The 26,543-nt window shown below is 53.3% G+C and overlaps 1 protein-coding gene across 1 annotated transcript; it reads right to left on the reverse strand.

Annotated features, from left to right (window-relative positions):
* Nucleotides 1–2,898: 2,898 nt before the first annotated feature.
* EPHA10 (EPH receptor A10) lies at nucleotides 2,899–26,543 on the reverse strand. The gene is made up of 17 exons (XM_051770968.1): nucleotides 26,442–26,543; nucleotides 25,330–25,394; nucleotides 23,809–24,478; nucleotides 18,759–18,914; nucleotides 17,664–18,005; nucleotides 13,037–13,161; nucleotides 11,292–11,454; nucleotides 10,080–10,188; nucleotides 9,934–9,989; nucleotides 9,692–9,817; nucleotides 8,384–8,569; nucleotides 7,640–7,701; nucleotides 7,349–7,552; nucleotides 6,462–6,611; nucleotides 6,069–6,262; nucleotides 5,820–5,984; nucleotides 2,899–5,464 (listed from the first exon to the last, which is right to left on the reverse strand). Exons 3-17 carry the CDS (start codon nucleotides 24,410–24,412, stop codon nucleotides 5,350–5,352), a joined length of 2,757 nt encoding a protein of 918 aa, XP_051626928.1. The 5' UTR covers nucleotides 24,413–24,478; nucleotides 25,330–25,394; nucleotides 26,442–26,543; the 3' UTR covers nucleotides 2,899–5,349.

Consider the following 26,543-nt stretch of genomic DNA (forward strand, 5'->3'; position numbering starts at 1 on the left):
TATTTCACAGCATAAACCCCCAGGGCTGAGTGCCATCCCTACAGCTGCCTGGAGGGGCAGCCCTACCACCTCCATGCCTGGGACACTGGGAGCATGTGGCTCCACTGTCCTCGCATCCTGGCTGCTGCCCCACTGCTGCCCCATCACACCTGAGCACTCTATCTAGCCCCCGGGGAACAGAGATGCCACATTCCCCTGGGAACTTGTCAGTGGGGAACAAACTTCATTGCAAAGAAGGGACTTGCAAGAAAAACCTGAATTACCCAGTCCTACCAGAAGTGCCCATTTGCAGGGCACTCTGTAAACAGTTGTGCAACAGTCCTCCTGGCCTGACTGACTCGACAGCCTGGTCTGCCAACAGATCACGGCTCATTAAAATGACCTTTTAATTACTGACATCCTCAAAGTCAGACACCATCCTGAAAAAAAGGGTTGTGGGGGCAGGTGCCTGGGGAGAACACCCTGTAAGTGCTCTTCATTGTAATAGAAACTCCAGAAACCTCGGAACAACTTCCCATCTCTCCTCTTTTCCCTTTGCCTCTGCTGTTGGGGCTCCAGAGGTGGCAGGAAAAGGGCAGCTCCTGCTTCCCCAGTGATGGCCAAGCCCATGCCACAGCAGTGGCTCTGGGACCAGTACAGACCTGCTGACAAAGCACAGCTCCTCTGCTTTTGTCTGTGCCCCTTCAGGGGTGGCAGCTGCCCAGGAGCGGCCGCTGTGCCGAGCGATAACGGCAGTTCTTTGTTTGATGCTGAAGGTGCTTGTCAGCCTCAGCGAGATAAAAAGGCCAAAGACATTTATAATTGTGCAATTAAATGTCTCCTGTGCCTTCCAGGTGGCTGTTGCTGCTGTGCAGATGTCCCTGCTGTCAGCAGGCAGCCACGAAATGGAGAAGCAACTGCAGTCACCCATGGCAAGGCTGGTGGGTGCTGCTGGATTGCACCCAGCCCTGTGCCAGTGTCTCACAGCACCGTGCCAGGGTCACCCAGCCCTGCACCAAGGCTGCCTCAACGGGGATGTGCCACAGACCCCAGCACTTGTCTCACCCCTAGCATCCCTCAACAGCTGGCACAAGTGCACTCACCTTGTCCCTGGTCGAGGTGGGTGCAGGGCACCGAGGCAGCCTGGGGGGCACTGGGAGCCCATCCTTTGTGAGGCAGGAGGAGCTGAGGGGTCTGGCCTGGCAGGGCACTGGGAGCCCATCCTTTGTGAGGCAGGAGGAGCTGAGGGGTCTGGCCGTGTTGCAGCCTGTGCAGGGCTCTTCAGGCACACCGAGACCGTGGGAGGTGAATATGAGGAGGAGAGAAGGATCTGTCCTGGCAACACTTGAACTGAGAGATCCCTGATTACAATGATAGATGGCACCTGCTTTTCCTGATAATTAGCAGTCATTGGTATTCAAACCTTACTCTTCCTCCAGAGCCAGGCTCTTTTAACATTCCCTGGGCAGGGGGACACATGCCAGGAAGGCCAGGCTTGTCTGACCCCAGCATGCTGCTGTCAGGGCTGCAGTGGCTCATCCTGGCCTCACCAGCCATCACAGCAGAGACAGAGCTGTGCAGCCTCGTTGCTGGGAATGTCCAGAAGAGGAGCAGGGAAAATGATGGATTTTGTGTCTGAGGCTGGTGAGTGGGAGTGAGGGGTAAGAGGAGAAGCCCTGGCTCCTCCTTTGCCCTCCCCAAAACATGGAGCCACTGGTGGGGCTGACCAAACACTGTGGCAAATGCTCTCAATCAGCACCATGCAATGAAAGATTTATTTTAAAAAATCCTCCATATGAGCAGCACCTGCCAAGTGCTGAGGCCATCCCTGACTGAGCACGGCTGCACCTTGGGGTTCCCTGGCTGAGCCATAACAGTTCACTGCTCCCCACTTGTCACCAGAGCTGTGTCCTCTGGTACAGCGTGGGGATGAGTGGGGTGCACGGGGTGCAAGGCTGGCGCAGGGCTGGCACAGGGGGGTGCCAGGAAGGTCACAGAAGAGAAACAAACCCATTGCCACAGCCCACAGGAGGCACAGCTGCCAATAACTGGGTAAAATCTGCCTCTGCTTGGCTGTGACTGAGAATTTGCTGTTCATCACCCTGCTCCAGAGCTCTAATTATTTCTTTATGGTGCCAGTACAGCCCTGGCCAGGCTCCGAGCTGAGGCTGCCTGAATTAATTGACCAACAGAAGGCAAATAGACTTTGCCCATTCTAAGCACCCATTCAGTCCTTTCCCAGCAGCTGTCACTGCTGTCACTGCACCAACCAGGGCTCCCGTGCCTGTTCCTTGGCATTGAGCAGCCTGGGAAAAAAGAGATGTGAACAAGTGAGAGTCGCATCAAATAATTTCTAAATATCATTGTGCAGAGTTTGCATTTCATGTGCTGGCCACACACAATTCTCATTTACTCAATTGAACAATTAATTACATGGTTTGTGCACGGGAACTCTGCAGCATTTTCCCCTTGCTCAGCAGCATCCCCACACTCACAATGTATGACTGACTATTGCACTTGAACTGACAGCTCCACACTGCAAGCACTTCCATGGTTATCTGGTCCTTGGGATGATGGGAGGGATTCCCACCTGCCCAAACAGCATCTGGCCTCACAGGCCAGGCCATGCACCTTTCTGTTCACACAACACACACTAGCAAAGCAAAGTAGGTGTTTTTGTCCCCACTATGAACTGCCAATAGCAAGAAATCACACCCTTGCTAAAGTGGCACTTCCCCCCAGAACACTGAAATGACCCACACAGACAAGCCAGGGCAGGATTAGTGGTTGGTTTTACTCAGGTATTTAGATATCTTTTTATTGCCATCTTCAGTCATGGTTCAATAAATACAAAATTAACAAAAATGTCAATAGATTTTTATTACATTTATTATTGTTGTTGTTATTATTATTATTAAATATTCCAAACCAACTGAGATTCCCTGGAGATGTCTGACTATAGTTCAAACATGAGATGCACACAGTGTCTCTTGTGATATTATATTACATTTATCTCAAGATTATAAAAATATATATTGACTTCTTGAGTGTGTATTTACAGTATTTAACAGGTGGCTAATGAATATAAAAGCATCTGGAGATGAACCAACTTGATTCCTGTTTGGTTTCATGTGAGGGGGGTGTTGCAGGTGCTGCTCCCACAGTACTGGGGCTCCCCCAGCCCAGGGAGGAGGCAGGAGCCTCACGCTGTGCTAGAGGCTGGATGGGAAGAGACCAGAATCATTTTGAGGCATTTCCCTTGGTTGAGCAGCTCCAAAACAGCATTGCTAATTAATTTAATTATACCACTTCCCCAAGGAGAGGGTCTGAGAGGATGCAAGTTAATTTTAAAATCATAACAACAATCTATAGTCTAATCTACTCATTTTGTTATTCCATCCTGGCGAGGAGCTCAATTAAAAGTGTTTATTGTTGCAAGAAACTGGGCTAGGAGCATGTTTCCATTGTGGGCTTTCCTTTCCTTTCTTGAAGGAGAGGCTGGGAAAGCCAATGACTCATGTTCCTGCCGAGTTTGAGCCCATCCCAGAACCCCTCTCCTGTGGGACCCCTGCCCACAGTCACGGCTGTTTCCCACAGGAGCCACGGCCCCCAGCCAACCACCAGCCACTGCAGCCCAGGGAAAAGGCCATGACTGTAGATAACTGTGCTGAGGTCTATCTCTTTTCAGCTGGGCAGCATCTGTAGGGACAGAGGAGCAGGTCCCAGCAGCTCTGAGCACAGCCATGGGTGGCATCCACAGCTGGCCCCTCCTTACATCCCTAACTCTGGAGACAGTGTCTGTCCTGGGGGGTTTGAGGGCACACATCACTGCCTGCTCATGGCCAGATCTGTTGCCCAGACTGAGGCACTATCACCTCATCACCAAGTCCTGCCTGTCCCCAAGCCTCCTTGACAGCAGCTGCACCAGCCTGGAGCCAGCTCCTCCAGCAGCCACTTCCCAGGGGAGCTCCTGCATCCCAACAGACAGGATGAGCAGGGAGAGGGGGAGAAGACCTGGAATCAAACTGGTTCAACCCCCTGCCTAGAGACCTGTAATATACTTTCTCTATAGATAAAATGTAAACATGAAGAACACATAAATTGCACTTGATCCTTGGGATTGGGCATTTCACCAAATGCAGGGCTCAGTTCACTGCTCTTCCTCTTCGGGGTGGAAAACAGTGGGATGGCAAGTGACCAACCTGACTGGACATGGGCCAGACTTAATTTATTTCTGCTAAAACCTCTAACCAAGAGACATTGGGGAGTGTTGTTTGAACTACAGAGGGGGTGGGAAGGAAAGAGCTTGTTTTGCTCACAGTGTGTGCGGGCAGAGCGATCACCGTGCTGGACCCAAGGGCTGCCTCAGGGCCCTTCACTCAACCCTCATTCAGATCCCCATCCTCTGGGAGCAGGCTAACAGGAAGGTCTGACTGGAGCAGATTTCCAGCCTCACTGTGAGCATCTCCCACAGCCTTCATCCCCTTTGTAAATCTTTGCCTTTCAGCATTAATAATTCACTTGCAATACTTACGGATGATAATAAATGCCCTACAAAACTCCGTGCAGGGCTGCAAAGACACATCTAATGAACTAACTTCAAGGAAATTGTATTATTAAGGAGATGCTATTTATGTCTTCGTCAGGGATCGGGCTGCAGCCATGGGAGCTGCCAGTGTGCCAGGCAGGCAGCACTGTGCTCACAAAACAAAGTGTGGATGTGCCCTGGACTGCCTGATGTGCCCTGGATTGCTTGGATGCAGCACCATTTGCTCTGCTCTTTACCAGAGACACCAACTGAGGTGTCAAACACTCAGTGAAGTAACTCTCAGAGAAGAAGGGATGTGGCTGGGAAAGACTTTCCTTCAGCACAGATGGGGAAAGTCACCTCCCAGGAGCTGGGTGAGAGCTGTGCTCTGCTCTCTAAAAATAAAAGCAGTAAAAGCTCCTTGTGGGGTTGCTGGGATCTGTCAGGTTGTATAAAAGTATCCATGGATTCATCAGCAGAATGCTAGATACAGAAACATCAGCTCTGGATTAAGACAGTGCACAAAAGTCCATCCCACCCTATGAACTCAATTACCACCTAAAATGGCATCACTACAGTTTGACTCATCTTACGAAACAGTGCCAGGGAAAGCCACACCCACCCAGGCACACCACATTATCCCAGGAATCCTGGGCTGCCCCGGCTCAGGGGACGGAAGCCCTGCTCTCTTGCTACATGGAATGACGTATTTGGCAGCACCCAGATATTCCCACAGCCCACCTGAGACCACCAGGTTTCACAGACAGGGCTGGCTGGGGCCAGTGGGCAGCTCCTCCCCAGGAGTGCCAGGCTGGTGCTCTGCACCTTTGCAGGGCACTGCTTCACACCTGCACCCCTCGGCCGTGCATCTGGATCACCTGGGCCCGGAGGGTCTGGATCCCACTCAGGATGGTCTTCTGGTGCTCCACCAGCGTGATCCCCAGGCTGAGGATGTCTCTGCAAAATGAGCCCCATGTCAGCCAGAACAAACCAGCCCTGACTGCCACGTGCCCCGACACCGACTGCTCCCAGGCAAGGGCAGCACCAGCAGATTCCAGACATGCAGGAGTAAGAAATCCCCAGCCTTTTGTCCCAGCTGAAGCAATCCTGACACTGAGCAGGAATCCTGGGCTCACAGGAGCCTGTAGCACGCCAAGCGTGGGACAGCTCCAACCCCACCACCCTGTGCTGTGGCACAACAGCTTATCAGTAAATCACACTGGATTGGGCTCTGCTCTCTGGCAGGGGAAGGAAACACTGATCTCGCTGTGCCCACAACACGAGGTTACAGCCAGGAAACCAGGTCACTTACTGGGCTGTCATCCTGGCCACTGACTCCAGGTAGCAGTAGCCCGCAGCAGTGAAGTTGTCTTTGTACCTGCCCATTTCTATCGTTTCCAGCCACTCGCCTACAGAGCTGAAAGATGGGAAGGCTGAGAAGGTTCGCTCGGAGAAGGGGATGGATGTGCCATGGGACCTGCCAACAGAGCAGGTGGTGAGGAGGGAGTGGGGCATGGCACAGCAGTGGGGGGACGGGCAGGCACGGCAAGAGAGTGGTCACCTGGGGCACGTGGAGCTGGGGCACTTCGGGGGCTCCAGACTCTGCACCAACTTGCTGAGGACATTGTGGATGTGGGAGAACTTGGGCCTCTGGCTGCGGTCCTTCTGCCAGCATTGGAGCATCAGCTGGTGGAGGGGGGGCTGGCAGTTCGCTGGGGCGGGCAGGCGGAACCCGTCCTCCACAGCCTTCATCACCTGCAGTGAGGGGCACGTGAGGGGCTGGGGTCAGGTGCTGCAATGCAAATCAAAGGCAAACTCTGGGGCAAACTCTGGGGCAAACCTCCCTCCTCACACCCCGCCCAGGAGCAGCAGCAGCTCCTCTGTGTGCCGCAAAGCCACCACACACCATCAGCAGTCACCACACCATCATCTACCGCGCGGCCGCGGGACTCACGTCCTGGTGGGACATGTCCCAGTAGGGTCTCTCGCCATAGGACATGACTTCCCACATGACGATGCCGAAGCTCCACACGTCGCTGGCCGGGCTGAAGTGGTGATACTGGATGGCCTCGGGGGCTGACCACAGCACCAGGCTCTTCCCACGCTGGACGGGCAGAAGGGCAGGGATGACGCGCTCGCCCAGCGGGACGTGGCCAGAGCTGGCAATTCCCAGGTGGCCATTTATTGGTCAACGTGCCCTGCCTGGCACCACAAACCCACGGGCCACGAGCACGTTTAGTACTAAGAGAAAACTTTTCCCTCAATTTGTTTAAAATGACAGTGCAACTGTACACTACATGGGAGTGCAAGTCCTGAAATATTAATGGGAGAGGAGAGTGTCCCCAGGAAGAGCTGATGGCATTTTATACATTAATATTTAATGAAAACCACCTCAGAGCTGCACAAACACAAGTCCCTTTGCCCTGACTTGTTCTCCTGTAATGAACCATCCCCATGCTGGCATCTGCAGAGCCCTCTGCAGACACACTTGGGGAAGCAGGTGACAGAGACCACTGCTAATTGTAATTAACAGCGGGGAGACCTTGACCCCAAAGCCACACAGCCCTGCTGCAGCACAGTGGGAAAAGCCAGGGCTCCTGCTGGGCTGTCCATCCTGTGGCTCTGCAGGAGGCTCCATCCCCAGGCACAGCAGGGCGTGGCCGTGCAGCAGGGCTGTGGCTGGAACAGGCGTGGTGCTGGGCTGCTGCTGTGCAGTTCCCTGCCCAAACACACCGGATTTCTGAGAAAGAAGCTGAAGGTGCAGAGGTCCTGTTCATACCTGAGGAAGGAAATGGGAACTTAGAAAAAGTGTTGACAACTGAATGTGGAAATGCAGCTCACCATGGTGGAGAAGATGGTTTCCATCTTATCTTCTTGTGGCCGTCTGAACCCAGTGATCTTGCACACCAGGCTGCTGCTCACAAGGACCTTGTGTGCAGCCAGGCTTTTGTGCACGTAGCCCATCTCTGCCAGGTACGCCATGCCAGAGGCAATGCCCTGCAGCATGCAGACGAGCTGCGAGCCCGTGAACTGCCCCTCGTGTTTCTTTGAAAGCAGAGGAGGAAAAGCCAAAGGTGAGCAATGGGGACACAGCCAGCAGAGCCTGAGCTGGGCAGACCCCCCAGAACTCACCCTGAGAAAGGAGTCCAGCAGGCCATTCCCCAGGTACTCCATCACTATCATCATGGTGCTCCCTGCACAGACAGACAAGGAGCACAGCGTGAGTGCCACCATCACTCGGGCAGTCTGGACACCACAGGGGTTAGAAATCCAGGTGCCAATCCCTCCATTGCCTTGGAGAAGACAAGGACTTTATCTTGGCCAGGCTGCAAGGAGCAGTGGGTCCAAGGCTTTCCTGTCATTCCCAGCTAGGATCCTACTGAATTCCAGTATCAGAAATTCCTTTCATCAAGACTCTGAACCACATCACAAAGGACAGCACAGCCCAGCGACAGCAAAAGCACCCAGCTCAGCCAGAATACTTCCTTTCCTAATAAAAAGCCTAGTTAGCACACGTGCTCCAGTTCCTTTGGATTTACATGAATACCCATTTAACTGCTGCATCTGGAGCCTAGTTCAGCACACACACTCATGGGAGAGAGCCAGAGCAGTCAGTCTCATCTGTTTTACTGACAGAATCTCACTTCAATTTGCTTTTATTAAAAGTCCACGGGTTTGGTTGCTAAGCCAGTCCCACTACCTGCATTTATTAATCTAGCTGGAAGCTTTCTATTAATCATCAAAATGCAAAACCAGCTGATACACGTGGGAACATCTGATCTCCCAGGAGCCAAGTGGACCTCCAGCATCAGGTCACCGCTCCAATGCAGCAGCAGGAGTTCATTCCTGCCCAGGAGCCTCCCGGGACCCCCATACCTCTGGTGATGACCCCCTCCAGGCGGATGACATTGGAGTGGTCAAACTGGCCCATGGTGCAGGCCTCAGCCAGGAAGGAGTGCTGCTGCTTCTCCGAGCAGCCTGCCCGCAGCGTCTGGATGGCCACGGGCAGCTCCCGCTTGCTGGGCAGCTTCAGGCACCCCCGGCACATCTCCCCGAACTCTCCTGTGCAGCAGAGAGATGGGTTAAACAGGTCCATGGCTGCTCAGCACCTGCCCTTCCCGAGGACCTGCCCTGGATCACCCGCGGGTGTTCTCTCCACACTCTGCTCCAGTGCATATTGTGTTTTATCCTACAGGAAGAGGATTAACCCCTTGTCACTGAGCTCATGCTCCAGAGCCTGGCTGCTCTGCCTCCCAGCTTGACATGTGCAGGGCCTTCTTTCCAAGGAGCCAAGCATGGCAGGGCCAGAGGGCTCCTGCAGTGCTTGAGGGGGAACATCCCACTGCAGAGCCACACGCTGCACAACAGGAGCTGTGGAATTCCCAACATAAAAAGCCAATATTGGCTTTACAGCAAAAAGTGTATAGCTATGAATAGCTTTATTGATTTGAAAATCAGGTTCTTGTTGGATCAGCAGTGAGACAAACACACCTCCAAATTCCTTAGATTTAAACATTTTCCTGACTAATTTATTTCCTGATTTTTCAAACACCAGTTTGATTCTGAAAGGTACAGGGGTTCATCTGAGCTGCTCCATGCCACAGCTCAGAGACAACCTTGTCCCCTCCTCAGTGTCCTCTCCGCTTCAACACTGTCCTTCAGCTGCAGGAAAAGCCCTTCCCTCCTCCCTTTCTCCACCTCTGCTGCTCCTGCAGCTGAATTTCTCTTTAGGAAAAGAAATGACAAAGAATGATCATGTTTCCCACATTCTGGCACACAGTAGCCATTAAGGCTCTAAGGCTTGGCCAGGGGATTTTAATCTGCTTTTAAATTTTAGGCAGTGAAGTTGATGAAAATCGATAAATCATTAGGTTCACATATTTATAAATAGTTTTCATGTTGCTGTCAAACTGCCCAGATGCAGGTAATTGCTGATGCTTTCTGGTCCACATGGCACTCGCTTGGCTGTGCTCAGTGTCTCAGGAAAACACCAAGAATGTGGAACCAAGCTCCCAGACAAAATCCTTGCCACCCCCACTTGTAACCTCCACTGCAGGCAGGTGCCCCTGAGACAGGAGCAATGTCACAGCACTGCCATGGCCCAGAATGCTGGGGGCGAGAGGGGAGTGCTCTGGCTGGGCACAGGCACAGCCCCTGGCATGGCCACCACCCCGCAGAACTTGCCTGTCCTGATGATTCTCTCAATTTTTATGCTGGCATTATCCAGCTCCTTGGCAAAGAGGTGCACAGCCTGCATGGGGTCTTCGCAGGTGTCGGGGTCAATGTACGTCCTCCTGGTCGGTATTTTAACTGCAGGAAAGGCAGAAACAGCAGATGAGAAGGGCTCAGCAGAGCTTCCCCCCACCCATCCCTGGGTTATTAACAGCAATAAATTCGGGATCCCCACAGTCGCACCAGCCACTTACAGTGGAAGTACAGCTCCTCATCCCCATCCTGGCTGGCTTTGCTGTACCCACACTGCCTGCAAAGAGAATGAAGATGCATTCCAGGACCTGGGCAGCACCCCTTGGCCCAGCTCAGACCCCTCTGGTCCGTACCCAGCCCTGCTCACCTCCTCCAGACCATCACACCGATCACAGTGGACACCAGCACTGTCAGCCCTGCAATGGCCACCACCACAATGATGAGGACGGGGTTCTGCTCACTGGAGGCCACTGTCACTGTGGGAGGGAAGCAGAGCCGGTCAGCTACGTGCCCTGGGGCAGGTCTGAGGAGAGGGACCACCCTGGTCACTGCTCCCATGGCCTGCCCACGTCCTCCAGCCAGCAGGGCCGTGGGAGTAGCCACCCGCTTGCTTTTCACCATCCTCACAACGATTCATGTTCTGGTTCAGCTTTATGAACTCAAGCTGGTGGGATCAGCCCAACATGCTGGGCAGTGCTGCAGGCACAGATGGAGCAATCCAGTGTTGCTGCACTAGCTCCTGGTTTTGTTAATCAGAGCTGAGGAAGATTCCTGTTTATCAGAGGGACATATCAAAATTTATGGCTTACAAATAGTTTTCCTTCATCACACTAGCTCTTCTCTTCCTGCTTTTGCAACCAGGGGTATTAAAAAGCTACATTCTCTATAAAACTTTTATTGGCTTCAATTCATTCTGAAACGTCTTCTGTGTGGCAAATGGAGGCAATTTAAAGCCCTGTTAAACACAATCTGCAGGAGTCGTACTGAGTCAGCCAGCTCAGGCTTGCACTTCCAGCCAAGGTGGGGGATTGTGCTGAAGCCCAACATTCTTCCTCCAGCCGTCTTTTAGTGAAATAAGATGCTTCTGAACCACAGTTATGAATGGGAACTGAAAAGGAAAAGCCCCAGCAGACAACATTGATGCTGACTGCCCTGAACCAGCCAAGCAGAGGACAAGCCAACTGCCTACTGAGCCAGGACAGCAGCAGGGTGGAAGGAAGGGGGAGCAGTCACATGTTAAGCACATTTTTGGGTAATCTCAGCCAAAGAGCAGAGACTGTCCCAGTCTCCACACCAGAGAGCGGCTGCCCTCGCTGACACTGCACTGAGAAGAGCCAGGACAGGAACCCCCAGGACAGGCAGGGCACCAAGACCAAACTCATTAAAATCCAATGGGAAAATGCAAGGACAGCAGGTTCCTGGGCAGTACATGCCCTTAGACCTGGAGCAGCAGAACCAGAGGAACAGGTGCTGCTCCATAACACCAGGAGCAGTTGGGGCAGGAGCTGTGAGCGCAGCATCCCCATGGCCCAGCTCAGAGCCCTGACAGGGACAGGGACACGAGCCTTGCTGCACTTACATTCTGCCAGCGTCTCCACTTCAATGCCAGGGTTGTAGTTCCCATAGTCTGGAGAGGAAGATGTTCGGATTTGGAAGATATAGAGGGTACCAGGTTTCAGGTTATTGACCGTCACGGCCGTTGATGTGGTTTTCACAGTCGAGTAACTTTGATCTCTCTGATCCTGTGAAATAATGAGATACCTGAGATGGAGCTGGACTGACAGCTGTGCTGCAGAGCCAGCACAGCACAGCCACATCCTTGCCTCTGGGCCCTGTCAGGAAGCCTGTCCAAGCAGCCAAGCTCCAAGAGAAACAATACCTTCACTGGATGTCTCATTAATAGAAATTACATGGGAAGGTCACAGGAAATGGCAGCTAGAGCTGGATGAGGTGCTATGAGAACGGGGGAGGATGGGGTGGTGGAGAGCAGCTGTGTCATCCTGCACAGCTCCTTCCCCCTGCACCAGAGCTCAGCTGTGGCACTGTCCAGCCCCGTCCTGCTCCCCTGCTGCAGTCATTTAGCCCTGGAGTAAATCCACATAGACTGGCAAACACTGAGGAATCACAGCTGGAAGGTGGAGCCCCGAGGAGCACCCCAGGCCAGTCTGGCACAAGCACAGGCAGTGTCCCAGCCCCACATCCAGCACAGGCAGTGTCCCAGCCCCACGTCCAGCATGGGCAGTGTCCCAGCCCCACATCCAGCACAGGCAGTGTCCCAGCCCCATATCCAGCACGGGCAGTGTCCCAGCCCCACATCCAGCACAGGCAGTGTCCCACCCCCAGGTCCAGCACAGGCAGTGTCCCAGCCCCACATCCAGCACAGGCAGTGTCCCACCCCCTGGTCTGGCACAGGCAGCGATCGCTCACTGCACCACTCACATCGCTACCAAATGTGTTTTCCATTTGATATACTTTTCCTCTAGAATCTCCACAGTTAAAGCAAAAGCTTTAAAAGCAAAGATTAGGAACTAAGTTGATTTTCATGTCAGCATCAAGAGCCTCATTTCAGTGAACAATTGCTAAACTACAGTTAAATTTCCTACCCAAGCAGGACGGATCCTCATTTCATACCCCAAATATTGTGTTGCTGCAGCCCATTTGCACAGGAATTACCATCTCGGGCTCCAGCATTTGCCCTCCCCCACAGATCCCTCCTCTCAAATCTATCAGATGCTGAAAATCACATTAATATGAATCAGCTTCACGGTAGCTGGTTTCTAAATACAGAACACTGACACGTCACCTGCGCAGTGTGCCTGACGTGCCGTCAGCTCCATAACGAGCCTGAGCACACGCAGATAAGGTAATTTGCAGAACTGTGTCATAAACTGCATTTATTTTGATTTAAAGCTTGCCCTTGCTCTGCCCACCGGTATTTCTTTTAAAATTCCCAACCCACTGTCCCTGTCAAAAAGCAGCAATTTTTAAAATCAAGAGACTGTCACTCCTCCTGTGTGAAGGGCCACTCACAGCTCACTACAGTGGCAGGTTCATGGCCCTTGGTCCCAAAACAGTGCAGAGCACAAGATCCAACACTGTCCCAGAGAGCAGGCTGGGAACACAGAGGCCATCTCCTCAAGGAATTCACTGTGGTGTCACAGTCCTGTCTGGCTGGTGTCACACGGTGGGTGGGTGACTGGGACTGGGATGGGGGGCACACGCAGCACCCGGTACTGTGCTCCTGAAAGCAGACCTGGCTGGCAGGAGAAGGACCCAGAGTCGACCGGGGCACAAGCAGAGCCCGAACCGGTGCCCAGCACGTACCTTCTCGTAGTACCTGACCTCGTACTCGGTGCCGTTGGTGCTGGGGAAGCCTGGCTCCTGCCACGACAAGGAGACGCTCTTCTGCTCTACTTTATCCGTGCGGATGTCGGTGACAGGATTTGGTGCTGGAAAAGTGCAGAGCAAAGGGGCAGTGACTGCAGTGCTGCCTCAGTAAAACCCTCAACAATTTAAACAGCTGCAGAGTGTGCAGCTTCTGCAGTTCTTTCTCTCTGAATCAGGACTGAAATAACTTCAATTTGGTGACCATCCAATGGGAGAAGATGGTGGTAAAACACAGTAGCTTTGTAATCTGTGAACAGTCAGGAACACTCCAATGGAAAACTGGCAAGAATCCTAACAGCACCCTCTGCTCTCAGTGCTGCACAGGCATCCGAGCACTGGCTCACATCCTGAGCTCTGAACCCCTGCTAAGGATTTCTGGGAAAGACAAAATGCAATCTTTGATCAGGAGGGCTGATGGGACACACCAAGGCCTCCTCAGCCACTTGGTACTGGATCTGCCCCATGCCAACAAACAGCTGGGAGTATGGGAGGGCCACCCACCCGCCTGCCCTGCTCTGAGCACAGCCCGTGCCCCAGGAGCTGGCTGTGTATTTCTGGTCAGCACGTGCTCCACGCTGCAGCTCCCTCCCTGACACACGTGAACCCATTTAGTTCATCCACTGCAAGATGCACTTGTCAACTACTCCCATTTTAACCAGGTTTGGCTCCAAAACTGTCTCCAGCCTGTGCAGCCTGGTCACGACCCTCAGGCACAGCAAAAGGTGCAGAGGGATGTTGACTGTTGACTGTTTCCAGCTTGTCCCACTTCCCATGAAATCAGGACATTTGCTGGACTGGTCTCTGTCCCACAGAGATGCCTGTGGAGAGGAACAAGTCCCTGGAAAGCAAACTTAAGTATCCGTGAAATTTTGTATTTATTACTTAGCTCATTAATCTTCACTGAAGAAAAAAGCCCTCCTTATGTTTTATTCACAGTGACTTGCTCCTTGATTCCAAGTCCCTTTGGCTTCCAATGAGAGTGTGAGCGAAGCCAAAGGGGCTCCCACGTAGCTCCCAGTGCCCACACATGGTTCCCTCCACTGTGACCCACCCCGTGGCCTGGGACATCATCAGACATAATCCCCCAGGGAATTCACTGGCCCCAGAGTTGGCCTTGAAGGAGACACTGAACTGTCCCTGCGTCAGGAACAGGGAGGGAGCTCACCCCCAGCACGAAGCACAGCAGGAAGGTCAGTGGTGCTCTGTCTGTGTGCTGGTAAAGGGCCAGCACTGGCAACACCCACCTGTGGTGAAGGTTGCCCCAACTCTTGCCTCGAGTCCAGCTCCTATAAACTAAGCTAAGTGCTCCTTGCTGTGTTACATGATTCTCATCAATAAAATATCACACAACTGCCCTCCTGTACCTCTGAATCCAGCAAATGGACTGGAGAGACCTGAACGTGTGGTCTTGACTGTTAACAAAGTCATCAGGAAAAATCCCACTCACTCAGGAACAGGTTGTAGAGCAGAGCCCATGGTACATGCCAGAAAAGCAGGCACCAGCCTCAAACAGGTTTAAAAAGCATTAAAGAAAATCACACAGGCTATAAAGCATTTCACACTGTGAAAAAAATGTGTTTCCCATCAATATTTTAAGCTCCCCTAACATTGCCTCTATTCTGAAAAAGCAAACATTAAATTATTCACCACTCTGCCTGATTTTATAAACTCCATTCCCTTGTACGTGGGTTTTCTCCTCTTGATTAAGCAGAGCAGCAGCAGAACAGGCATAAAACTAGATGTGGGACCGTGTCCCTCCTTGGAATGATCCACTGTATCCAAAACCTGCCCTCAGTGAGGGCACCAAACGCCTCTGTGCCCTGCCCTGTTTGTGCCCAACAGAGCCACCTCTCCCCTCCCTCACCAGTTACTGACATCCCAACACAGAACACGCCCTGGGCACCATCCTAGCCAGCTCCCACCTCAGAGTTCTCCATTCCAAACCAGAGAAGCTGCCTCTCAAGTCAGCAGGCAGCTCTTTCAGGGCAAAAACCCCAGGAGTGCAGACCCTCACCCCAGAACCAGCTCATCCCACGGCCCCACTGCCCCCTGGGCACTGCACCAGCCCCGGGCACACGCAGGGAAATCTGCTTCAGAGGATCAAATTCCAGCCAAAATGCCTTCTCCACTCTCAGGAAGAAGGATGCATTCAAGCACTGGCTGCATTATTAATCTGCAGCAGATTTAAAAGCCCTTTAAGGCAGGAGCCGATCCCTGCCAGAAATACAAATGACACGGGCCCAGAGTGCACATTTACATGGCTAATGCAGCTCTGCTCCTGCAGGTAAACAGCTCTGCTCACTCCTCAAACACTTTTATTTAGTCCCATGCTGGGGCCAGATTAGAAAAAACACAGTATTAATTTTGCCTCCTGCAGACTAAATTGCATCTCTTCTTTTCCCTGCAAATACGGGGAATGACGGCCAGTTCCCTCTGGTGACTGCTGGAGAGGAGGGGTAGCGCAGATCTGCACTCAGAGCTGGATTAGAGGGGCTAGATAGGGTCCTGTTTCTTGTTTAATTTTTCCTCTGAACCTGCATATCTGCAGCCAGAGCCCCCCTGTTGCTGCAAATGACTTCCAAGATCACGGCATGACAGCCCCCATGGGCTGTTCAGACATCACTGCTGTTCAGGCATATCTGGAGTCTCCTTTCTCTTGACCTCTGGCCCCATCAGGCATTTCTGTGGTGGCCTCTAATGACGAGGGGCTGCAGGGCTGGGACCCCAGGAGATGGCATGCTCTGCAGAGCAGCTCCACACGCCATCCGTGCCAGCCATGGCTGCCTGTCCTGCCTGCACAGGGTCCCCTCCTCACAGTGGGGTCTTACAGGCAAACTCAGCTGCACAGCTGCCTCTCCAGCAGAGGACCTTCTCCCCACCTTCCCCCCCTCTTTGCCAGTGGGCACAGGTTAACCATCACCATCACTCCTTGCCCAGAGTGCCAAGGCAAGAGGAGCCAGGGCACTGGTGCCTGCAAGACAGGGCAGCCCCAGCCTGGCATTGCCCATGAGGGGACACCTTCAGCAGCAAAAACTGTCCATGTTCCCAGAAACTTCCCAAGCCTCAGCTGCTCAGGTAATTCCAAGCCACCATCTGCATCTGGAGACTTGACAGCTCAATGAGAGACATTGATTTTGAACAGATTACAGGATTAATTATCCACATCCTTTATGTGCATTTCAGTTCCCTCAGGAGTACACAGTGTTGAGTAAGAGGCTGAGATTCCCCCTTCCCAAGGGGAAAAGCTGCTCTGAGCAGCCAAGGTACAGGCTGGTATCACGGACTTGCTGCTTTGCTCCCTAAGAGGGCAGGGCATTTGCTGCCCATACCTGGCCTCTTGTGTCAATTCGGAGCCCCAGGCAAGGAGACAGCTCCGGAGCACTGGTCCCTCTGCCTGCACCAGACTGGAGGAACCGCTCATTATTAGACCTCCCCCTATTAAGCTCACCCTTCCCCAGCCTGTTCATTGGCTCACTGGCCTGAGCTTGAGAGGCAGGAGATCTTCCCAGAGCAAAATCCATCCTTGAACAGCCAAGATCCTAATGAGAAATGACACTTCTGCCGAGGAGCAGTCTGCAGCACAGCATCCCCCAACGGATCCAGGGGGGTTATGGTATGAGGGGAGAGAAAGCAACAACATGCACAAAAACATTTGATCAAGTGGTGGGAAAATTATTTATAGTAAGATCAAAGTTTAATCTCTTCAGATGAAATTGTTGGCCAATTCCTGCCAAGAGGTATGTGAGGATCGTCTGTCTCCATTAACTGTGGTTTGGCAAAGGGTTTTCATGCAAATTAATAATGTAACTGCAGGGGAATGGACAAGGACACAACAAGCCAGAGCTGACTGTCCTTTGGCACAGCCAACAGCCAAGGAAGGACTGACCCCTCTGGCCAGGGCCCCATCCACAGGCAGCCAGGAGCCTGCTTCCCCTCACCTGAGGGAACAGAAATGCCAAATGGGAAACAGAAGGGAATAATTATGACAAGAAATTGTGTCCAGAGACTAGCGCAGGATAAAGAGAGAAAATAAATTTTTTTGTTTCCAAAGGATAGGCAACATTTGAATTATCTGGATTAAGGAGGATTTTTTGTGAATGGGCTGAAAATGTTGCTCCATCAAAGGTATTTTTCTGTGATCTGTAAATCCATCTGCAGCTGGATCATGGAGCAGGCTCATCCCTCGGCAGCCCAGCCTGTCACCACACTCACTCCTTGCCTCCCCACAGCACCCGCCATAACCCCCTGAGAGTGCCACGCACCAGTCTTTGTCCACCCCTCTGCCACCACTGAGCACCACGCCTGTGCCACTGGGGAAAACCGAGTGGAATCAGGGCACTGCCACAGCACAGGCCTGTGGAGCCCGAGGACAGTCCCCATACCACCTCCAGACCCCGTGTGCTCCCAGCAGCAAAGACACCGGCCCGTCTTTGGAGCAGACCCACACGTCCCAGAGGTGACGTGCCAGAGCAGAACAGTGCCAGCCACTGCCCCTCGGCACAGCGGGGGCGAAGCACCGACCCCAGTCCGTGTGTGCCACCCCACACCCTGCCCGTGGCCGTACCTGCGTGGCCGGTGGACACGTTGACCTCGGCGTACTGCGGCCCCGCCAGCGGGCTGACCCCGGAGACGCCGTTGACGGCTGCCACACGGATGGTGTAGTTGGCGTGAGGCAGCAGGTTCACCAGGGTGACGGTGCGCTCCACCAGCCCTGTCTGCTGCGGCACGAAGCCCACGCTGCTGCCACACTGCTCACAGCGGCCCCGCAGCGCCGCCGGGCACCGACCACACCACAGGCTGTAGGTCAGGTCGCTGCGGCCGCCGGCGTCGGCCGGGGCACTCCACTGCAGCACCAGGGACGACTGCCGCAGGCTGTACACCAGGTTCCTCGGGGCAGAGGGCGGGCCTGGAAACAGAAGAGTGTCTTTGCACAGGTGCCAGGACAAACCTATGGGTTCTCTGGGAGCAGCAGCACAGGCTGGCAGACCATGAGAGCGTGGTCCTGGACAGGCACATCACGGGATGGCACAAGGGGACACGGAGGCACTGGTGTGTGCAGCACAGTGGGATGTGGGACAGAGGATCCCTGCTGGAGTGACGTGTGTGCACCACAAGTCACAGTTCACACTGTGTGTGAAAAGCACCCCACTGGGCCCAGCACCTCCCCAGGGTTCGGCCCAGGGGCCCAGGAGCACACCAGTGGTTGGACATGCCCAGCCACGCCCGGCAGAGCTGGAGGGCTCCTCATTGCTGTGCCAGCAGCTGGTCAGCATCCATCACTGAAGCAGCTGGAGTCCAATCCAATTAACTAGAGGCCATTTAATTAAAATCTGTGAACTATAGCGACTAAATGACTGTGCCCCAGTTTTACCGGGGAGTCTGAGAACCTGACCATGCATCTGTCTCATCAGACTGCAGCCTCAGCCTGCGAGCTCCATGGCACAGGGACAGCCCCTCCATCCCCTCCCCTCTGCAGCAGCACCCCAGTGCAGACAGGATCCCCAGGGATGTGCTCCCACAGGTGAGGACATAGTGCAGGCGGGGGACAGGCTGGGACAGCCCTGGGCACCCCCCTGGCCCTGTGCTGTAGGACAGACACAGTGCCTGAGCCCGGTTCCCTCGCCACGAGCAGTGGCTGCCCCGGTGAGATGGGACGTACGTGTGCAGGACGCGGATGGTGGGTCTGACGGAGACCTGGAGTAGTTCTTCTGGCACGAACAGAACGTGGAGGCTTCCTCGTGCGTGAAGCTGTGCTCAGGGCATGGGGAGCAGAGGGGGAGATGGAGGGAGACCTTGTAAAATCCTGGAAGACAAGCTGAAAGAGAGAGAAGGAGTTATGGGAAGAGCCCCACAAGCTGACTGGGAACACATCTGATGACTGCATTTCCCTGTTTCCTGGGACATCTTTTGCTGCTGCTGGCCAGCAGACACCACCCTCCAAGCTTTCCTTGAGCATCTACATGATTCTGGCACAAAGCAAGGTGTGCACTGGTTTGACCCAGAAGAGACATTTGGGTAGCTCTGCACTGACTTCCATAGTAAATGTCATTCCCTACCTAGGGCACTAGACAAACCAGGAAAAACTATCAACCATTAAAATTATTCCCCAAACTTCCAGCTCCCTCTTTAGATTTGAGAAACCAAACCAAAACTAAGATTACATTCATAGAATGGAGACAGAGCTTGCTTTTTCCTTTAGTTAGGCAGCACTGACCACAACACAGGGCAGAAATATCACTGCATCAGGCAGGACAGGAAAATCAATCCTGTTTACAAACATGACAGGATCCAAGCACTAAGCCCAGAGCCCCCATCCCTTGGATGTGCCTGTCACACAATTCTGACATTTCATCATCGGAATTTGAACATTTCCATTTAGAAGCATCTTTCAGACTGTTCCTCCCTGTTTTCTAACAGCCAGATGTAACTTTACCAAAGTATCTGTCATTAATAATGTCACAAAATGCCCCAGTTTGCACATCCCAGGAACAGGCACCACAACCCTGTGCGAGCACATCCCACAAGGAGTCGTGGGCTTTACTTGCTAATTTTGTTCCTTGGCTGTCCAAAACTTGCCCTTGAGAAGAACAAAGGCACCCAGCACATGTGATGCATCATGTGTGTGTCTCTGTTTCTTTTTTCAGATAAACTCCCACCCTTTTCCACCTCGTCCTACGAGTATTTTTCTTGCTCTGTTTTAGGTGTCCTTGTCATTTTGCAGTGCTTATTTCTGCAGTGGGTACGTGTCAGCTCTCGAGAGATCAGGTCATCAATTTATAGAATGAAATTCTCTTTTCTGTACACTCTTTTCTATCCTGTTCCTTGTCCTCTGGTACTACCACAACTAAATTGTTAAACAATAAAATTCAATAATTCATTCTCCCAGAGGCAAAGAGAAGCAGCCATATGGGTCAGACGGATCAATCATCTCTCTCCAGCTCCACCACTGCTGACCACAGAAGCTCCTCAAGGCGTGCCTGATCCACGTCACTGACAGAGAGAGCACGTTCCCCCTTGGATGTAACACTGCCTGCACACACAGTCAAACCAGCAGCAGAACAAGCCACACTGATTTGTGCTGCAGGTTGGTTGATTACCCAACACAAAGCAACCATGGGAAGGGCTCCTCTCACCACCTCATCTGACACAGCTCCTCGGACGGGAGTGGATGTCTCTGTGAAGAAACAGCAATGATTCCCAGCCTGTGCCATAGGGACAGAGGGCCAATTGAGGATGCAGAGCTGGAAAATGCATGATTTCCTACTCCTGTGGCACAGGACAGCTTTCATTTTCCCTTCCCAGCAAAGTCCTGCCAGCAGCAGAAGTGCTGCATGTGCCAGCGTGGATCAATAACGACCGTGGCCTCACTCAAAACACCTATACTGGCATCTATAATTAACACCACAACTTGGTTGTCTTCCAAAATCAATTCCTTTCTAGTTTTTGTCATGGAATTGTATCTGACAAAGTTCATCTGCTTTAATGTGTGTTAATTTTCTCTGTTGAAGTAGACATTCACAAAAATGATCTTTAGGAAAGCCACACCTGGAAGAACACGCAGCCAGCACTGGGGGGTGTTGCAGTGAGAACTAGAACCTGGGGGGCTGAGGTTCCCCAGTAGCCTGACAAGAAGAAAATTAAATACACAAAAATATTTAGTAAGACAGTCTTGAAATATCTAACAGAGTGCATTTGCTGAATCCAGCCAAGACTGACAGAACCTTGTTGCTATTTATGCCGGAATGTTCCTCAAGGACACACTGAAGCAGGCACATCCACTGAGCCAAGTGCAATTTACTGTTGTCTCTCTCAGTTCCCTAATGGATCCACCAAACAGTTCCCAGGGAAGGACTGGCTGACCGACCTCTCCAGGACACCCCGTACCTGCCGAGCACTTTGGCTCACACAGATCCCTCAGCAAGACACGTCCCCACAGTATTTCAACAGCACATCCAGCATGTCCATCCAGCAGCCAGGTATCCATAACCTTAACCTGACAGGAATTCTGCAAACTACTTGTGATGCTTATAATTTTTGGAGTAGTTTGCTCTGAAATTGTCATGGAGCAATTTGTGTCTGGCTCTGCTGTGATTTCCACAGCCATAATTATTCCAGACATACTGTGAACCAGTGATGTAAAATACAACCCAAAGCCTGATAATTACTCCCCAGAGACTGAAGAGAGAGCCCATTTTCCACAGGTGTTCCATGTGCATGGCTGATGGGAAGCAGCACCCACCATCCAGCATTACAGCTGCTGCAGGAGGTGTCACTGATGGGCAAGGCAGATGGATATTCCAGATTCATTCAGCAGAAAGCTCTCCACCCCTTTGGACTGTCACTTTTCCCAGGTCACAAAGGGGCTCCAGCCATGTTCTGATAGAGCACAACACCCAAGAGGAGAAAGCCAAAATGTAGCTCACGCAGGAAACCAAAGTACAAATTTCCACGGTGATTATTCCTCCAGTGACAGGCACAGATTGGCTCCCACAGCCCCTGCTCGCTGCCCTGATCCCATCCCACGGCCCCTGTGGTGTCCCCAGCTCTGGCCCTGCCAAGGACCAGCTCAGTGCAGCTGTGCCAACCCTGCAAGCACAGGGCCTGGCTGTGGGATGCCCACGGCTGCATCTGTGATGAAAGTAAAACCTGGGGCTTTGTGCAACTTACAGAGTCCCAGGAGGAAAAATAAACTTATTATGCATAATCCTCCAGTATCAGTCAGCAGATAAAATACACTCCAGGAGCACATACAGATTTGTAAGCTAATGTATAAAAGATGAAACAAATAAAAAGCCCCAAGTGCTGTACATTTGTCAGAGCCCCTTTGGAGCAGTGGTGCAGGACAGGAGAATGGACAGGAAAAAGCTTGGCTTTCCTGCAGCAGGAATTAGCAGGGTCTGAAGGCCTATTTGTTTTTTTTTCATCTCTCCTAATTTCACAGTGAGGGCACAAACATTATCTTGGCCCAGCCCTTTTGGCACTTAAATCAGGGTTACAGGGATGCCAGCTCTGACCGAGTTCAAACGCCTTCCCCAGCTCACCTCCTGCATCCCCGGCTGTGCCACAGCTGCCGTCAGTGCCACAGCCCTGCTGCCACCACGGCCCTGCCACGCCACGGGCACCAGCAGCAGCAAAACCCCCACCACCTCCAGTCCACCACCCAGACCTCTCAGGCCCACAAGAGCTGTGACAGAGACTCTGGCCAGGAAGTTTCACCAGCAGACTCGTACCTGTTGAGCTCTCCAAAGCCACAGGTATGGGACCACAGTGGTGCAACCAGGTGTGCTGTGCCATTACCTTACCCCAAACTCCCACTGTATCTACCTGCCTCCAGCTCAAGGGCTTTTGTCCTCACTGAAGAATTTCCACAGCCCTGGCTGCTTTCATCAGAAAGCTTTTAAAGCTATTCACTTAGCACTATGCTAATGCGGGGCTGCAAAACAAACACAAAACTTTCAACCCTTAAAAACTATTTTCTGATATTTAACCAGACATCAGACGCTGCTTCACAGAGAGTGACTAATGACCTGCTTTCTGTGAGAGGGGAGAAAAACTTAATTATGTCCATTAAATTACTTCAAATATTTTTCCTCTGAGAATATGAATTATTTAAACTCAACACAGAGAAACCTGAAACATTAGCAAAAGCCTTCTGGGACTCGCTATGTAAATCCCCACTTGAAACAGATGGGGAAAGCATGGCAAGCTGCCACGCAGCCAGGGAAGCAATCAACAGCACCGAGATTTCAATTCGATAGCTTTAATAAGGTCTTCTTAAGGAGAAGCCACTGTCCAGAGCTCTGGGAAGAGCATCCCACTGCCTGGAAGAGGAGGCACCATCAGCACAGTGTAAAACTGAAAAGCCTCGAGTTGTTCCTGAGGGACAGATCCGATTCCGCTGGAAAAGCTCACTCTCCTATTGCACCACCCGCCTCAAATGCAGGAGACCTCTACCTGTCTGGGACTTATTCAGCTGTTTTCTCTCAATCCTTATTGGAGGTGAAAAAGGAGAGGTCCAAGGTATCACTAGGACACAAGGCATGGGCAGCAAAGGGTCTTTTCAGCTGTGTTTTACTGAAGAACTCACCCCCTCTGCCAGGTCCCAGCTGGCAGTAAGGTGCCCAGGGACAGCATTAGCCCTGGAACTCTCTTTGTTCAGAGACTGACACACTCCAAGGAGGAGCACAGCAGCCAGTATCCCACATTCAGGGTTGATCGCACACCTGGCTCTCACCTGCCTTCAAAAGTGAGATGGAAGTAGTCACAGAGCCTGGCTGGTTAGTGGGACACCCATTAAGGCACATCCATCTTTACAGCTGTCATTAAAAGTAACCTTCTGAGCTGCAAAGTCACCACATTATTAAACAGTGTCCAAAGCAAGACAACAGCAATCTTAATGTTCCAGACTAATTTTAACATTATGGATAAAGCTGTGGGAAATGCCTGATGGCATCCAGAGCTCTAGCACATCTGCACAGCCAGCACCGTGCTGCAGAGCAGCCCCGGGCAGCGTGTCCCATGTTCCCAACCACCACCCTCCAAATGAAGGTCTGGTGGTTTGCTGGGGAGCTGCCATTGCCTAAAGAAACATATTGCTGACAATAGGCAATTCCACTTGTCCAAGCTGTGCTCAGGCACCTGAGTGGTCTGGCAGCAGTACAGACTGACACAGATAAAAAACTGCCAGAGGACACCAACGGCACCTTTACCTCTGCATCCCCCGTCCTTCTCCTCAAAGCCGGGGCCGCACGTGCATTTCCCTATGGGGACCAGCCACTCGCCCTCAGTGCTGCAGTGCATCCGGGGGGGATTATCCACGTCCACCTCAGCATGAGCGACACAAGCGCCCTTAACTTCCACCAACGTCGCAAAGGCCGTCTCTGCCACCGTGTCTGGGAACACGGCCAAGTTCTGCACGGTGGTGAGGCATTTCTTGTAATAGACTCGCACAGAGACCAGCGCCACACAGGCACCCATGTCCTGGAAGCCCAGGTGGAAGCCTCTCTTGCTCAGGTGCCCTATCTCCCTCAGCTCGGTGTTCAGCTTCATCTTGCGCTCGCCCAGGTCCCCCTGTGTGAAACTCTCATCAGCAGCGATGGTGTCGATCTTGGTGTGTTTGCTCTCGTGGACGCTCCGGCCCAGGTCAGAGTCAGACTCGACATAGTACAAGTTGAAAGTCTCCTTGCAGGTGCTCATCACGCCAGGGATGCTGTTGCAGTCCCGCAGGGTGAACTTGAGCTCGATGAAGATCCTCTGACCGTCGCGCCTGGCGATCCAGCCCGTCTGCAGCCAGTTGTTCTGATTCGGCTCCATGACGTTGCACACCTGGTACGTGCGGATCGGTTTGTAGTTCTCATCCACGCCGCTGATCTCTTCCCACTGGGGACAGAATACAAAGGTGTAACAGCTCAGGAGCTGCCCCGGCAGAGACACACTAGTCACACCATCATATGAGGACATCAAACATCTTTGCAAACAGCAGCAGCAGCTTCTCTGCTAGGAGAAGTTTTAGCTGGAACAGGACAAATCCTCTGACTGCAAGTGAAATGGTGTTTCCCCAAAGCTACCAGCAGAGATTCTGATCAGTGAAATGATGATTCAACCCTCGCAGCCTGAATGACAACCTGGCAATTTCCCAAAGCAATTCTTTCTGGGGGTAAATTTATGCAAAATAGCCAAAATGTACCCAAAACAGAGTTTCTTCTGCAGACAAACAGCTGGGCCACACAGATGACTCCAGGATCTATCACTATTCCCTCTGAATGCTTTATTTTCATTCCAGAAAAGCAGCTGTAGACCGACCCCAGCAGCAAAGCCAGGGCCTGATCAAACAAACCCTACATGACACAGAGCTCCTGACAACTCCCCCAGCCACAGCCCTCAGATTCCAAGGGCTGGACTGATCCCCAGACCTCCTGCTGGTGTGCAAATCACAACACAAAGCCTTAACTGGTCGGTGTTTATCTGCTTGTTTTAGGAGTGTAAAATCCATTTCGAGGAGGGACTCCACACTAGTTGCACTCAGCCAGCACCTCTCTGTTCCCTGGGGTGCCCGGTGACAATTTGCCCATCGCCCCTGGAACGAGGAGACCCCGCGGCTGCCAGTCCCCCCCCCCCGGCTCCGTGTAAGCAAAGTGCTCATACTACAGGACTTCAAATGCTGCTGAGCACCAAGAGGCCAACAGACCCTCTCGGGTGGTGCAGGGGGGCAGTCCCACCATTGTGCTTACCCCGTTTGATGGGTGCGAGGTCCAGCCCAGCTCTGCCTGAGATTCCTTCGAGTCCAGCAGGACAACTGCAGGGAAGATAACATGTTAGCAAACCCACTGACACAGGAAACGCCGGTAAAACCCACCCAGTCCAACCACTGGGAAGCTCAGTGTCATGCTGTGCTGGGTCCCAGGGCACGGGAGCAGCTCCCGCCCCGACTCCACCAGCCGTGTCGTCACCGTGTGAGGACCGTGCGCTGCAGAGCTCCCACCTCGCAGGTAGCTCACCAGTGCCCTAACGAGTGTTCCATCCCAGGGACGATCCCTCTGACACCGCAGCCAACCCCGCCACTGTGCCGTGCCTGTAGCGTGCGGATACTGGCACTGAAAGGTACCGGCGGCTGCTTTGAAACAGGGATTTCCCTGGCAGACGACACCCTTTTTCCACAAAACAGCCAATTCTTTCTTTGACAGGAAGAGCTATGTTCCTCAGTTCACAGCTTCACGATGCTTCCACGTTGCCAGCCGGCAAACAGCCACAGCCCCGGACCGGCAGGTTGAGCCTCGCCTCGGGCTCACACACCGGTAACGCGGGGCGCGGCAGCGCATCCCCGGCGGCCGTTTCGCTCGGAGTGCTCCGGGATGCTCCGGGATGCTGTTCCCGGCGCCGGGGCCGGGCGGGTCCGTCCGTGGCGGGGCACCTCCGCGCACACGGACAGCGGGGCTCGAACCGTGAGCCTGTCACGGCACCGGCAGCGCGGCGCGGGCAGCGGCGCCGCACGAGCCCATTCCGCCCAACGAGCTCGGTGATCGCGGGAACCGGGACGTCCCGAGCTGACCCAGCCACTCCGCGGGGACCCGGCCGCCCTCTCCCGCTCCTCCCGCAGGTCCCCGCGCCCCGGACAGCGGCGGCACATCCGCCCCACGACCCGGCCGGCCGGCCCCGGAGCGTCCCCGCCACCGAGCCGAGCCAGCCTCTCCCGCTACCGCAACGCGCAGCCCGACCCGCCGCGGGCGAACAACGTCGGGTCCGAGGCGGCGGCACCGGGCGCGCCGAGCCCGCCGCGCACGGGGGACACGGCGGTGCCGGAGCAGCGGGGACACGGGAGCCGCCCTCGGCCCGCCCGGCTCACCCTGCTCGGCGGCGGCGCGGGGCAGCGGCAGGAGCGGCGGGAGCAGGAGCGGCGGGAGCAGGAGCGGCAGCAGCGGCAGCAGCGGCAGCAGCGGCAGCGCCA

Source organism: Manacus candei, unplaced genomic scaffold (assembly GCF_025592945.1).
Source record: "Manacus candei isolate 608988 ecotype Guabito, Panama unplaced genomic scaffold, ASM2559294v1 h1tg000127l, whole genome shotgun sequence".
In the NCBI taxonomy this organism is placed as follows: domain Eukaryota; kingdom Metazoa; phylum Chordata; class Aves; order Passeriformes; family Pipridae; genus Manacus; species Manacus candei.